Raw genomic sequence first — 15,788 nt, forward strand, 5'->3', positions numbered from 1 at the left:
AGTACAGAGACTAGTCAATCTTTGTGAACTATTTTTTATGGGAGTCATAGAATATGCGTATACAATCAATAATTAAAAATAGTCTATTTATATTGAAAAGGAAAAGTTCTTTTATGTCTAAAGAAGAGGGACGAAAGACACCAAAGGGACAGTCAAACTCATAAATTTAAAGCAAACTGACAAGGCCATGGCTAAAAATGCATTTCATGGCGAGGCACAAAAAATATACTGTAAACAGTAGACTATAGATATAGGTGAACTAGGTACAAAAGAACTCTAAATCTTAAATTCTACAAACCACCTCTGTTCTATGGAAGATAATGATATAACCTGATAACTGGACTAGAAATACACACAACCTGTAATTAACTGCCTTTACAGCGCTTTCGCGCTTTGATTGTTTTGAAATATTAAAAAAAAGTTTTTGATAGAAATGAAAATTGCATAACCGAAATATTACCAAAAAATAATAAATTACCATAAGAATTATTGAAACCATGAAAAAAGCTATTCCTATTCTGAATGAAAGACGATTGAAACCAAATAACAATATGATCATTATAGCATTATTGTAAAAACTTAACTTTATGATAAGTTAATTCTTTTTTTTTTATTATATAAATTGTTGCATTTTGTTTAAATCCTGGATTTTTTTCTCACTCCAGAAAAGTACAACAGAATGTTAATAATCTTCTGATTTTCCAGACATTTTTATGCATTTAAATATAAGAACTTTTTGACAAGAGTTATTTATTAACTCTAAAATGATTTTGTGATTTATGAATGCAGAATGAGTCTTAGGTGATTTTGTTATATTTTGAATATCACATTCAAATATTTCTTTTGTTACAAAATATGAAATAGAAATGATTTTACTTTTTGAATGATTTAAATACCTGGACTCAATATTTCGGCTATTATGGTGAAAATAAAGGCTAACGAAAAAATGTTTGAAGTGTAGATTAAAATTCATAGATATTAAAAGTAGTAAATAGTCAGACAGTAAAATACAATGAGAATGAATTCATTTATAGTCAAACCTCAATATAGACAGTTTTCACTGTACAAGGAAATTTTGAATCCTTAATTTCAGATTTCAGATTTGTTTTAAAATTAATGGATACTGTTTACTTATTCATGTACATCTGTGGCTTTCAAATGTTTGCGTTCGAGTGTTTCTGATGGAGATTATTTCAGATTTTATAAATAATGTGTCATTTTCATTTTATATACATGTATATATAAAATGTTTTGAGTTTATAGTAGGGAATTTAAGATAGATAAAGAGTTAAAGTTATTTTGATAATGCTGAATAATTATATTGAAAAAAAATTCCTTCTCAATAGAGTTCTTAAAACTTTTATTTTTCATCTTAAAGTCATAAGAAACGAGTGACCGGTGAAAAATTATGTTCTTCCAATTCTTGAACCAATGCATACAAATATCATAAACTTAGTCTTCTGTGCACGAATTTATCATCTTTTTCGTGTAAATTTCGTATAATCTTCAATTTTTTTTTCAATCGGTCAGTGTTGTTGCGAAAATATGGCAGGTAATTAAAGTTCTTGTTTTGAAGCCGAAGTTTAACGATGGTCACCTGTTTGTCAACAATCGACAAAAAATAAACAAAAAAGCATGGAAAGAGAGCACGTGTTTAACATGTGAATTCAGATAATAGTTTATTTTAAGGACATCCATGCGTATTGAGATCACCAGATTTTTACGAGATGGGTCACACTGAGGTCACTTTGCATACGGAAAATATGTCGGGGAATTGGTTGCTGGAAGCAAGCAATTAAAATAAAGTAAACTTCTTCTAAATATGAATAAATTAAAGAATTTTCTTCAGAAAAAAGTATATGTACATAAGTTTTATAATGAAAAGTATCCATTGAGTTATAAAAAACATATGCATTATTTTTTTTGATTTGAGGTTTCTTATGACTTTAAATTAGAAAAAGATGGTGAAGAAAATTCAAAACATTATTCTTTGAATTCTTTATCTTTAGAAGACATTAACAAAATTTGAAAAAGACAGAATATTTAGTCTTTGCGATAATTATTTAAGTTTAAAACAATATTTTCATTTCAGATAAAGATTTATTGTCAGACGACCTTGACCCTGATGACACAGATAAAGATGACATGACAATATTGAACGAGATTCTGAATGCTCCATCTACAGAGGAGGATGAATTCAGTGCCGAATGGCAGGCTGTGTTTGGAGATGGTAGAACAGCCACTACCATGGCAACCAACCAAGGGAGTGAAACAGAACAGCATGCTGAATTTATGCCTTCAAATTTATTAGACTTGAACAAAGAAATGTCGGGTATCAATCTTTCACAAGGTATGCTAATGCCAATTTTATATTATTATCTTTATTGCGGGGGGTCAGAGGGGTCCTCATACTGAATTCCCGGGCTTAAAAACATGAAATCCTGAGGTCTCGAATTTTAAAAAATTAAATCCCGACATCAGCTTTTAAAACCGACAGAGAAATAAATAGAACATAACATACATATCAATTCATGCACTCATAAATTAAAGCAAGAGTTTCATATCAGTATATAAGCATGAAGCACAAAAGTTCTATTAAACATTTAATAAGTTAAACACACACTGAAAGTCTGAAACATGCATTTATGAGATAAAACAAGATAACAATAATAAATGCACGCAAGTATTTCTGAATTTACAGTAGGTCATAAACAAACACCGAGATTGTTTTTAATTTTCAGGGAGTGTGGTGTTCTCCATACATTAACCCTCAGATTTTAACATCCTCAATCAGAGCAAAGGTGGTTTGGTTTTTATACATCCATCACAGTATAAAGTGAGCACACTTTATCATAAAACTCAGAGTTCACGAAAAGTGGTGGTCCTACGTATTTTACCACCAAAATATTACAAAGGACTGACACAATTTTAGTATTTTTCAATAGAAATAATATTGAGCACCAGCAGATTTTTTTCAAGGACCACCAGGGATAAAAAGATATGCGAACTCTGATTAAACATATTATTGAAGACCATCAAAGGCTTTATACTTGCGCAAGAAGTGAAAATGTTCAAATAGAGATAAGAAAAAAATACAGAAGTGACGAACAAAATATAAATGAGATCAATGTAGAATAACTTTACAAATTCTATGATGTCAGAGCAGTGCTAAGTTACATTAAGGTGTGAATGAATAATAATTCTTTAGACCATGTTAATTAACAATAACATGTGATTAATTTGATTCTTTTCATTATTTAGGTGAACCACAACAAGGCAATAAAATGGCCACTGGTCAAAATCCTCAACAACCCAAAGCAAAATCACAGAAAAAGAAGGTTTGTTATATTATTGTGAGAACAATGCTTTCATGAAATAAGATTTAAAAATAAGTGTAAATGAGTGTTGTCCTTTCCTTAAGGCTTTCATGATTTTTAATTGAAATGATATAAGAATATTTAGCCTACCTTCAATTCAGAATAATTTCATTGATGATGTTTCACAAAAAGCTTTACTTCTGATTGGCAAAAAGTGCTTTATAAAAATATGATTTGATCAATGCTTTCACAGTCCCAACATATTACAAAAAGAAACCTTCAATTTATAAATAAAAAAGTATGGAGAAGCATCTATGATTCAAAAATCTAACGATTCAAGGTCAGGCAGCAATCTTAACAGAATGAGACAACAACTATAAAAAAAAGATTTGGTATGATTGCAGATAAGACAACTCTCCACAATAGACCAAAATGACACAAACATTAACAACTATAGGTCACTGTAATGCCTTCAACAATGGTGGTAAAGAGTTATTTTCGTTCTTAGTGAAATTGCAATTTTATTTCGTGTTCCTCCATGCAGATACCACCCCTTTACGCCCCTTGTTAATGCGAAAATATTAACCCTATTTTGTACTAAACAGAGTGCTGAGCTGGTGCTAGTTCACAAGTAACAGTCTGCAGGAAGATATGTCACCTTACCATGACACATTATTCTGACTCTGAACCTACCAATCTTTGCTCCAATTCCCAAATGCCATTGTGCTCAGCAGAGAAGCAGAAAATTCCAAATTTAAAGACTTTTGTTTGACCTGGCCAGGGTTCAACCTCCTCCACTTGAAGGCTAACATGCATGTGACCACTGAGGCAGTGTCATGTTAGATTAGTCTTAATGTTTGATTATGTAAACATTGATAAAAAAGAAGATGTGGTATGATTGTCAATGAGACAACTTTCCAGAAGAGACTAAATGACACAGAAATTAACAACTATAATAGGTCACTGTACAGCCTTCAACATTGAGCAAAGCACAAACTGCGTAGTCAGTTATAAAATACCATGAGATGACAAATGTAAAACAAATTCAAACGAGAAAACTATGTTGTAAATATCCATAATTTATTTTAATATTGTATTTTTTAACAAGGACAAGACATAATCTATTTCAATATTGTTTTTTAGGGACAAGACATGTCAGCCTGGTTCAACCTCTTTGCTGATCTTGATCCATTATCAAATCCTGACGCCATTGGTAAGACAGAAGAAGATATGTCCAACGCCCAGTTCTAGGATCTGACTAACGACCAGTTGTAAGATCTGATTAAAGACCAACTAGAGAATCTGACTTGATGGTTGTTTTCATGTGCAATTATAATTGAAATCCTGTTGTTACATTTTTTCAAGAGTCTGTTTAGAAGTAGTATGAAGGACTGTATTTTTTATGTTATTTCTACCAGCTATTAATAAATAAAATGTGACATCTTTTATCCTGACTATAAAAAGCATAGACATCATTCCATGAAATAAATATAAAAATAATGTGTCCCGAAACATGTAAGAATTTCTTTCTCAAGGTACTTTTGGTTTATGTGACTAGTCAAGGGCAAACCTGGTTCAAAAAGATCTGTAAACTAGAAAATAACCAAAAATTCAAAATAATTGATTTTTGATATTAATAGACAATGATAGAAAGCATTATACATGTACTATGATTTAGATTTCACATATCCTTAATATTCAAATTAACACTTTATTGACTGGATTCATTATTATTTGTCGGGTGCCTGACAATTTTTCGTTGATTGTAAGAATAGAGGCAAAGAACTAATTAAAAATATATGTTCAACAATATTACAGTTTTCTATTGTGTGGAAACTTTGACAATACCACTAAATCAAGAATCCAGTATTATAGGAGTACTGTAAATTCAGAAATTATTGTGAGGTTTTTATTAATGCAAATAATGTGACTTGGTTACAATCACAATAATAAGAACTTGCACTCTAAAACGTGATTCATATATATCTATGCAGGTTGTCCTGCAATTGCAACATAAATCTTGCAATTTTGTTCATTCTTCAAAAAATCTCATTGATATCATATTAAAAGCACACAATAATTTTTGTTTTTAGAGTATTCTTCAATCCATGAAAAAATGTATACCCATGACAATAAATGAATCCACGCTATTTCTTTGTACATGTATTAATTTTGCAATCCATGATTTAGTAAAGTAGTATTTAAACAAATATTTTGAAATTGACGTAAAAATGAAATAAAGTGGATGTCTTTTACCAGTATAGATCTGAAATTCGAATGAATCTGTATTTTTGTCATAATGATAATAATCTGTCTCTCAATCCATCTTATTTTGTTAATATTAATTTTTCAGTGTTTAACATGTATTATCTTTCTGCCATAGAAAAGCATGGTCTATCTACAAATTAAATCTATTTTTGTTCTTCAGTTGTTTTATAAATAAAAAATGTTAGTTATGTAAATATTTAACTGTCAGAATTCAACATCATAAGGAGATTAAGAGGGATTTTGGATACATGCAATTAAATTATTTGCAAAAATTGCAAGATAGGTTCAAAATTTAGACACTTAGAATGTGTCTTCTAAAAATTTGTCTAAAAAGATAAAGATTTTATTACATTCCCAATATTAATTGAGTTCACAGATTACACATGTTTTTTAGTCTTATGTAAACTACGCATTTTAATAAGGAGTTGAAATGTACCATTGATAGTACCGTATAGCAGGTTATTTTCGTAGTTGTAAAATTTCACGATTTTCATCGAATAAGGTATACAAAATATTTTGACGATTATTATTTTGACGGATTCAAAACTTTCAATACCTTTGCATGCCCATTTTTAAATTGGCGGAATTAATTTTGGCAATTTTGTTATATCTGCGAAAATAAGTGAAAATTTACACCCCGGGAAAATAACTAGCTATACCGTTATACATGGTAAACATTTCTCGATTGTACTTTTCATCAACTCCTGGTTGTGGTAAGTTTAAGTAATGCCACATTTTCCTGTGGTAAAATTTCAAAGCTCTTGAGTATAAATGTTTTAAGTTTTTAATGCTCATTTTTTCTAAAGTAAATATTACGAATAAGTTAACATATGGCTGGTTCCCAAGTATCTGTACTCTTCCAATTCATTTCTCACGATCCTTTTGGCGAGTATTGATTTTAGACACTGAGCTTGGTACATTACTGTAAATTCTGAAATTAATGCGAGGTTTTTATTATTGCGAAAAATGCGACGGAGTTGTAAACGCAATAATTTAAACTCGCATTTTGAAATATTTTATATGAATTTAACAGGATTTTTCTCAACATCGTAAAAATTCAAATGGCATTTAAGCCTAAAATGACATAATTGCAATAATAAATGCACGCAATAATTTTTGAATTTACAGTATTACAGACGGAAACTTGGTCAATTTTTTACATGTAGTAATGAACAATATAACCAAGCAAGGTTGTAAAATTTAATTTTCAATGGTATTTTCAAATACTGTACATTAACTACTAGATTCTTCTACCAGGAGTAATGATATATGTGCAAAGTTGTTAATTTTTATTTAAATGACATGAATATTTTGATACTATCAATAACATTTATTGCCCTTCAGGTTTGAATAATCAACTGTTTATATTTATTTTTCTTTGATACATCATAAACATGTCTGACAAAACATTCTTTTTACATGTATTTCTTCTAGATCTTTAGGTTCTTATTCCCTCCATGGCAATCATACCACATCTCCTTATCTTTATATTAACACAATAACATGTGCAATTTCATGTTCCAGTAAGGGGCATTGTTAAGAAATCACATTAAACCATCTTCCATACATCTACTTCATGTTACGGCATAGACTACATGATCTGCTTGTTAATTTATCTGTTTTGTTTTATGTATTATACATTCCATGTTAAACTGTTTATTTTTGTTTTGTCTTTATATACATTCCTTTGTTTTGTGATTGGTTTATGTTCTTGTTAACTTTATTTGTGGTCATTAGATATTTTTTAAAGACTGAATTTATGTACTTGTTAATTTTATTTATTTGTGGTTATGAGATATTATTTCCAAAAACTATTAATTTATATATTCTGAAAGATATGTTATGTATAAATGTCTTTTTTATTTAATAAGATGTTTTTGGTAAGCCATGGTGTATTTTGCACCATTTCAGAGACGTTATAGATCATTATAATTTTTTTGTCAGTAGGTATTTAGATCTTATTTAAGAAAAAATATACATAGAATTTATTTGGACAATTTTCAATACATGTAAAAACTTAACAGCTAGTAACTTAAAACCTGAATTGCCTACCAACATCAAAACATTTCGTTTCTGAAAATATTACCTTTAATTTAGAAATGACTGTGACTTTCTAATAACATAGTAATGTGAAAACTTGCACAGTACGGGGCTCCATATAATAAATACTTAACTCATAATTTCAGTAGTAAATTTCGTCAATTTTTTTTGCAATTGCATAAATGGATTTGGCAAATTTGCCAATGGCCAAAGATTTGCAATAAGAATTGCACACATTCTTTTATGTTTCTGAAACTTCAGTAATTCAAGACCTTTTTATATTGCGATGTTTCAATAAATTGACTTTTTTCAGGTTTAGTTTTATATTAACATTTATAGAATCAAATCTAGCAACAAAACTTCTTTCTGTTATGGTACACATTGATATTTAATTAAACGTCTTATTGAATAAGAATGTTCTAAATGTGAAAGAGGGATAATTGGGGGAGAAACTGATGTATGATCTTAACTGTTGTTGCTATATATATTATACAAAGACAAAATAAAGTTGATTAATGTATACTTCGAAATTCATTTATTTTAAGCATGTTTAAAAGAATAAAATAAACAAGAATGTGTCCACAGTACACGGATGTCCCACTCGCACTATCATTTTCTATGTTTAGTGGACCGTGAAATTTGAATAAATTCTCTAATTTGGCATTAAAATTAGAAAGATCATATCATAGGGCACATGTATACTAAGTTTCAAGTTGATTGGACTTCAACTTCATCAAAAACTACCTTGACCAAAAACTTTAACCTGAAGCGGGACAGATGGACGAACCGACGGACGAATGGACGGACGAACGGATGAATGAATGCACAGACCAGAAAACATAATGCCCCTCTACTATCATAGGTGGGGCATAAAAATGGTAAAAATAGAAAGTATTTAAAATTAAATAAGTCAATTAAACCAACAGCTTCTGGTGGCAGAAGCTAGTGAAACCTTATAACGGTAATCAGGACTATAAAAAGACAACATTCTGGTTACATCAAAGTAATTATTTTATAGTGGTCGACATGTTTTTCTATTTAGAAAGTAAACATTTATTTGTCATGTTAACAGCTTAATCAAGGAGTGACACACAAATATTGTCCTGGAATCACCTGGTAGATTCTTCTGCATGGATACTGAAGTATGCAGGGTTATCTCTTCAAACCTTATTAATCACGACTATAAAAAGACATCATTTTGGTAACAGTTAACAGGGAAATTATAGTGATCAATATGTTTTGCTATTAAGGTGGTACCCAACACTTATACTAAAATTAATTTGGCTCGTTTAATTTTCTTAAAATTTTGTCAAAGTATTTAATTTGACCCTCTGACAAAAATATAAGAATTTCAAAAAATTTGAACCAACCTTTTAATCAGAAAAATTACACTGGTTATATAGCAGTTTGACAAACACTTATTTTGATCATTGAGAAGCTTAATATTCCCTTATGAACACAACGTCTTTTAAACGTTCTGCTGTTTTTAAAGAGTTATCTCCCTGTAGTATTAGGTACCACCTTAACAGGTAAATTATAGTGATCAATATGTTTTGCTATTAAGAAAGTATACATTGTCATGTTGATAGCAAGGAGTGACACATAAACATATTGTCCTAGTAACACCTCTATGGTCAGCTTAGGGCTGAAGGTCATTTGTCTGATCCCTAACAGGGTCAAATTAGAATTTAGTATTGTATTTGCTGCTTCTCTGTCAAACAAAGAAAATATATAGATATAGTATAGATAAGAAGATGTGGTGTGAGTGCCAATGAGACAACTCTGCATCCAAGTCATAATTTGTAAAAGAGGGACGAGAGATACCAAAGGGACAGTCAAACTCATAAATCTTACACAAACTGACAAAGCCATGGCTAAAAATGAAAAAGACAAACAGAAAAACAATAGTACACATGACACAACATGCGAAAACTAAAGAATAAACATTATAAACCATTATAGGTCAAAGTACGGCCTTCAATATGGAGCCATGGCTCACATCAAACACCAAGCTATAAATGGGCCAAAGAACTACTAGTGCAAAATCATTCAAACAGGAAAAAATTATGGTCTAATCAATCTTTTAAAAAAACAAGAAAATGTCTATTTCTTAGAGGAGTTTGTCATTGTTGGTTGGTCAGGTCTGTTTAATTTCCAATATTTTAATTGTATCCTGTCAATAACACTTGTATGACAAACAAACAAAACAATAAACTGTTATCTTTATTAAAATTTTATTCATGATAAAATTTGATGGTTTTATATAGAAATAAAAAGATCATCCTAAAACAGTTAATAAAGAATTTCTAAATATAGAACAAACACATCTAAATATAGAACAATAAATGTCTAACGATAATATAAACTCTGATATGTAATAATGAATTTGTTAAAGCATTTAAGGGGGTAGACCTTATTTCAGGGAGACAACTCTTTAAGTCAGTTATACGCTTGTAAAAGTCAAGTTTCATTAATGTATTTTAAGCATTGGCCTGAAACAGATTGGAAATAATCTATGTAACGTTGAAGCTTAGAATATATTTATGAAATGGTTGACACATACATACTGATGATTTTAAGAGTTATTTCCCTTAACCAAGGTCTACCTCCTTAATGATATTTAATAATGTTGAGAATACATAATGCTTGTCAGTCAGGCATAAAATGAAACTGAAAGTAGATAAATAATGAAAACTGAAAATATACAAGACTGGTCCCTTGTTCTACATAAGTATCTTATTTATAAAATAGTCATACAAATTGGAATAATTGAAAAGTTAAACAATATTGAAAACTGAAAGTGTACAAAATAATAATTGAAAGTATACAAAACTGGTCCCTTGTTCTACATAAGTATCTAATAAAACAGTTATACAAATTGGAATAATTGAAAATTGGAAATTTCAAGGAATATTGAAAAAAAACATTTCTCCTTGTTTTTTTGTAAAAATAAAATGGAGAAAGTTATACAAATAGGAATATTTTGAAGTTTAAAGACATGTCTCCCTCAACAGTAATTTTTTTTATTACAATTGATATTTTGGTAAAAGTCAGTACAAGGAAAAAAATGAATATCTTCAGGTAGTGATTCATAGCTGTGTAAAGTTCTGTCAAAATCAGTCTAACCATTTGGAAAGAGTTATGCTTACAAGAGACTCTTACGACGTAACACAACATTGAATCGAGAACTTCAATGATCTCCCCTTATTAAGAACTTAAATTATATCCCCATATAAAGAACTTCAATTATCACCATATAAAGAACTTCAATTATCACCCCTTATTAAGATCTTCAATTATTTTCCCTTATTAAGAACTTAAATTATATCCCCATATAAAGAACTTCAATTATCACCCCTTATTAAAAACTTCAATTATCTCCCCTTATTTACCATCTAGAACAGAGTGATATTCCTATGTGCACATCATGAGGTATTGCTCTACAACTATTTGGGTAACTTTTCGTTTATATTCATCAGCAGAACCCCAGATTTTCTTTGAAATTTTTATACATGGTTTTGTTCCTTTAAAAAGTAAGCAAGGGTAACACTTAAAAGTCAAATGGGCAAAGAGGCAGACAAATAGACAAGGTGATTCCTATAACCTATCTATTCTTCAAATTTTATATGCAACAGATTTTTTTATCAATAGTTCAATTAAAACATCTAATGAATGTATTGAAGTTGGAAATATATGAAAACAAAATCACTTCAATTGTCTCCCCTTATTAATAACTTCAATTATCTCCCCTTATTTAGAATTCAGTTATATCCCTTTACTATCCAGAACAGAGTTAAAGTTATATTCCTATAAGCACATCATGAGGTTATGCTCTACAACTATTTGGGTAACTTTTCATTGATATCCTGATGAATATCAATACTAATTTACATAATAGAATTATTCAACGCAAATTAAAATAAAGGTACAGAATATTCTTATTTTAATCCCAGTAGCATGAACATTTCCGGATGGGAAAGATAAGAGACTCCATTTGTATTTTTGTTCACTGTTGAAATTCATAACAAAGGGAGAATACTCTCTTTAAAATCTTGAATCTCATACTTAGACGCCATCTTGATTTACATTCCCTAGTAATCTGCTGTTTTTAGCAAAACAAAATAAATATAAAATTTGTTCGTTAAGGCACAACTGTATTACACAAAATAAAAGGCACTTTAAATAGTAAGGCACAATGTGTGACTCTGTTGCATATTAATTCACTTTTCAAGTAAGCATTAAAATGTAGTAAAAATTACCTGTTCAAAAACCTTGTTTTCTATACACCCTTCAGTAGGCTGCTATGAAGTGAAAAGAAACATAAAAATTTGTCAACAAGAAATAGTATCACAGTATTATACAGAATAAAAAGGCACTTAAAATAGTAAGGCACGACATCTTGTAAAATTTTTATTTGTACTTCAAAAATGAAAGATAGTACAAAATGTATAATAAACATATTATAACTTTAAAACAATGCAAAAAGACATTTTTAACCTTTAACATAAATCAATAAGACAGACACTATGGTAGACAACAAATGATCTTTTATTATATAAACTACATAAAAATATTCAAACTTTGTATTTTTACTAAAGAATTTTTAAAACATTAAAATTTTCAACATTGGGCCATATCTTAATAAAACAGTTTCCTCAGAAATACCAAATTTTACACACAAGTACCTTGGTTCATTATATTGAAAGATAAGTTAGTAGACAAAAAGGTTATTAATAACATTAATAAGGCACACTTTTTACTTGTCTATAGGATGAATTTCAAAACAAAAATTTTAGGAAAGAATTAAAGATTTTTTATTGAAAATGTATGGGGAAACAAAATATATATTTTTTTTTAAACTGAATAAAAAATGTAACAGCAATTATTGAAAAGGTAATGAAAACGTTTCCCAAGAATCAGTTGGGGTTCACCTGGTTTTTTACTTTTTGCAAATGTATATTCATTGGACACCAACTGTTTCTGGGGACATGTTTTATTTCCTGTACAATAACAATAGTTTTTGACAGATGCATGCTGGTTTGTGTATTTTTAAAATATTTTGAGAAATAAAAAGGTTGCTGGGAAAAATGTTTTTAAATTCACTTTCTACAGAAACAAAAAAGAAAAGTTATAAATAAAATTGGTAAATATCCTTCATTGTCATATACAAATGATTGTACCATGTTAATATGAGTATAAAACATCCAAGAAAGCTCCTTCCCAGGGATGATTGCAAGTCTGATTAAAATACTGATCTGTGTCCACACTTTCCTTGCAAAGATCTGAAAACTCGTTTTATTTTTTTGTTTTGAACACTGTCTGGGATCTTAGGTTTTATCCTTATAATACACACCTTCAAAAATGTGAAAGCTGGAACTTCATTGGCTGATGTTATAATTTCAAGAACAACATTGTCAGATCCTTGTTAGTAAAATGTGGAGACAGAATCTGTATTTTTAATGAGATTGGATTGCAAGAAGATATCAAAGATGACCTCCTAAAAAATGGTTCACCAGAACTTTGACAATCCTGTTAACTAGCTAAATAAAAGACACATTCTATGCTTTCCTTATTTTCATTCATATTTCAGAAATAAATCATATGAATATTTCAGCTGGAATAATTTGAAGAAAAAAGAAAAATATTTGGAAAATAATAGACTCTTTGATAAACATACAAATAGACATTAGGAGATAAAGTCCTCCACATTTCCAGTTATATATAATGAGTCCAGTTAAAATGAATAAACAATACACATACACAATTTTAAGTATAATTTACACATATTGAACACATATTACATTCATGATTAAATACTCATTCTTTTAAAAACAAAAATGTTAAATGTTTTTATGTATAAAATTTGAAATGACATAAAACAACCTTTTAAAATCATTTTTTAAAATAAGAAATATTTAGTTTTTTAGCAGCATGATAAAATAATGTATACATAAAGTCCAATCTCTTATATTTTTGCAATGTTAATTCTGATTGGACAATTTTGAATGCTTCATGACATCAATTATATAAAAGACGTTTTTGTATTTCTATAACACATGTATAGCTAATTCTTTCCAGTTATGATAGATTTTCTCAACTATTTCTTCCATGTTTTTTAATGAAATTTAAAAAAAAATTATGATTTAAGGTGGTACCTAATACTACAGGGAGATAACTCTGTAAAGTCAGCTAAACGTTTTAATTACATTGTGTTGTAAAAGGAATAGTAAGCTTCTCAATGATCAAAATTGGTGGTTGTCAAATTGCTATATAACCGGTGTAATTTTTCTGACAAAACAGTTGGTTCAAAGTTTTTTTAAATTTTGATTTTTTTGTTAAAGTGTCAAAGTAAATACTTTGAGCAAATTTTATGAAAATTAAACAAGCCAAATTAATTTCAGTGAAAGTGTTGGGTACCACCTTAATAACATCAATTCAATATTCACTGTAACCATGGTAACCCTGACTACTTTCAACCCTTTTTTTGTTAGAGGACAAAATGTGTCTATGATCATGTGTATTTTTCATTTAGATCTTTTCTGTGATTTCAAAATATACAATAAATGTAGTTATATTTCTAAATAAGGGTGTTGGCTGCTCATTTCTAAAAAAAAAGCAAGGTAACACATTTTGCAATTTTTAAATACTGGAGCTAAATGGATCATATTTCAATAAAACAGCTGCTTTTTGTTAGAGCCAATAAGAATCTTGTTATTACATACAGTTGGTTGTAAATAGTATTCAAAACACTTTTTTTTAAATAAAAAAGAAATTTAAAAACATACGGAAACACAGTCAGATACATGGAAATTATAAGGACTGTTACAAATCATTAAAAATAAAATTATTTATATTCAAATAAAACAGCTGCATTGGTTAGGGCTGATTAGTACATTAACTGTTGGTTGCTGATAATTTTCTTTTTTCTCTCATTTTCAAAAATGTTAAAAAAAATTAACATAAACATAAAGAACTGTAGACAAATATATGATAACTTAATTTTTGGTCCCTCTTCTCCATACAATATATTTGTTCTGTAAATTTTCCATTAAACTTTTGATTCTCTTTCTGTGTCCAGGTAATCGAAGCTTTGAATTGTGGGTAATGGACGGATGCCATGTTGACGTATAATGCTACCGGCAGGTTTGAGTTTAAAGTTCCCGGCATGCCTTATTTTGGTTTTATCTTCGTCTAATATGAACACATTATTCTGAAAATAAAAAAATAAATTTAGTATTTAATTAACAAATAAATACATAGTTGTTTTGGGGTTGTTATTTTTCTTATTTTTCATATGGCTGTTTCAGAATTACCCTTCATTTTTATTATCAACACAATTTATTATGTTGATTTATCCTCACCAGAAAAGGTGAACTTTGACATAACCATTTAGCATTATTAGATTTTATAAACATCAGTATCAGGACTGGGTGATATCCCAATAATAAGAACTCACATTTTAATGCAACTACGTTTGTAACGTTCATTTTGATTGGATAACGTCACTTTCTTACATGGCATCAATGGGACGTACGCTCAAGCGCAGACGGCATATGACAGATTTTAAATACATGTTTTAACGTTGTTTTCTGTCAGTTTCATTAGAATGGAGATAACAATATTGTATTTTAAGCTCAGACGGCATCAATTTGGGATTTGATGGTTGCAAATACCTGTTTACTGTCTCCGCTAACGCGTCGCCAGTAAACTTAATTTGCAACCATCAAATCCCCAATTGATGCCGTCGGAGCTTAAAATACAATACAGTTATCTCCTAATTCAAGTATCTTATATGCAGATTTTTCTGAAATTGTATTGTTAAATCTCACATTTTTGTCAAAAAATTGCAAAAAATAAATGCCACCAATAATTTGTTATAATGCCATTATGTTATTATCCTATTATCTTCTGCGGCTGTGCTATTTGAACAGTCAAATTGCATTGACTGTATATTTATATGTGATATACAGTCACTGACTGTATATCACCTTGTTTATGACGTTGACAATGGGTTTCCGTAGAGTTTTATTTATGACGTCAATAAAACATACAGGTTTGCGGATATTTTAATGTCTTCTGCTCAAAATTAAGAAATGATGGTTTTTACCCTAAAAACTTCATTTAGAACTTACAGTTATAAGAGTTGCAGTATATAAAGAATAA

General features: G+C 29.3%; 2 protein-coding genes across 3 annotated transcripts in view; one reads left to right on the forward strand and one right to left on the reverse strand.

The window, feature by feature from the left end:
- LOC134694996 (islet cell autoantigen 1-like) overlaps positions 1-4,860 on the forward strand; it is a 45,211-nt gene extending 40,351 nt beyond the window's left edge. Inside the window, exons 11-13 of one of the 2 annotated variants that reach the window (XM_063556123.1) lie at positions 2,093-2,350; positions 3,262-3,338; positions 4,461-4,860. In XM_063556123.1, the coding sequence (XP_063412193.1) occupies positions 2,093-2,350; positions 3,262-3,338; positions 4,461-4,568 (443 nt within the window). In that variant the 3' untranslated portion in view covers positions 4,569-4,860. The remainder of the gene's footprint in view (positions 1-2,092; positions 2,351-3,261; positions 3,339-4,460) is intronic. The other variant, XM_063556122.1, reaches the window with a different exon arrangement.
- Positions 4,861-12,895: 8,035 nt separating this feature from the next.
- LOC134695358 (ADAM 17-like protease) overlaps positions 12,896-15,788 on the reverse strand; it is a 33,933-nt gene continuing 31,040 nt past the window's right edge. Inside the window, exon 22 of the mRNA XM_063556586.1 lies at positions 12,896-14,835. Coding sequence (XP_063412656.1) covers positions 14,674-14,835 — 162 coding nt within the window. The 3' untranslated portion in view covers positions 12,896-14,673. The remainder of the gene's footprint in view (positions 14,836-15,788) is intronic.

The sequence above is a fragment of the Mytilus trossulus genome, chromosome 13, assembly GCF_036588685.1.
Source record: "Mytilus trossulus isolate FHL-02 chromosome 13, PNRI_Mtr1.1.1.hap1, whole genome shotgun sequence".
In the NCBI taxonomy this organism is placed as follows: Eukaryota; Metazoa; Mollusca; class Bivalvia; order Mytilida; family Mytilidae; genus Mytilus; species Mytilus trossulus.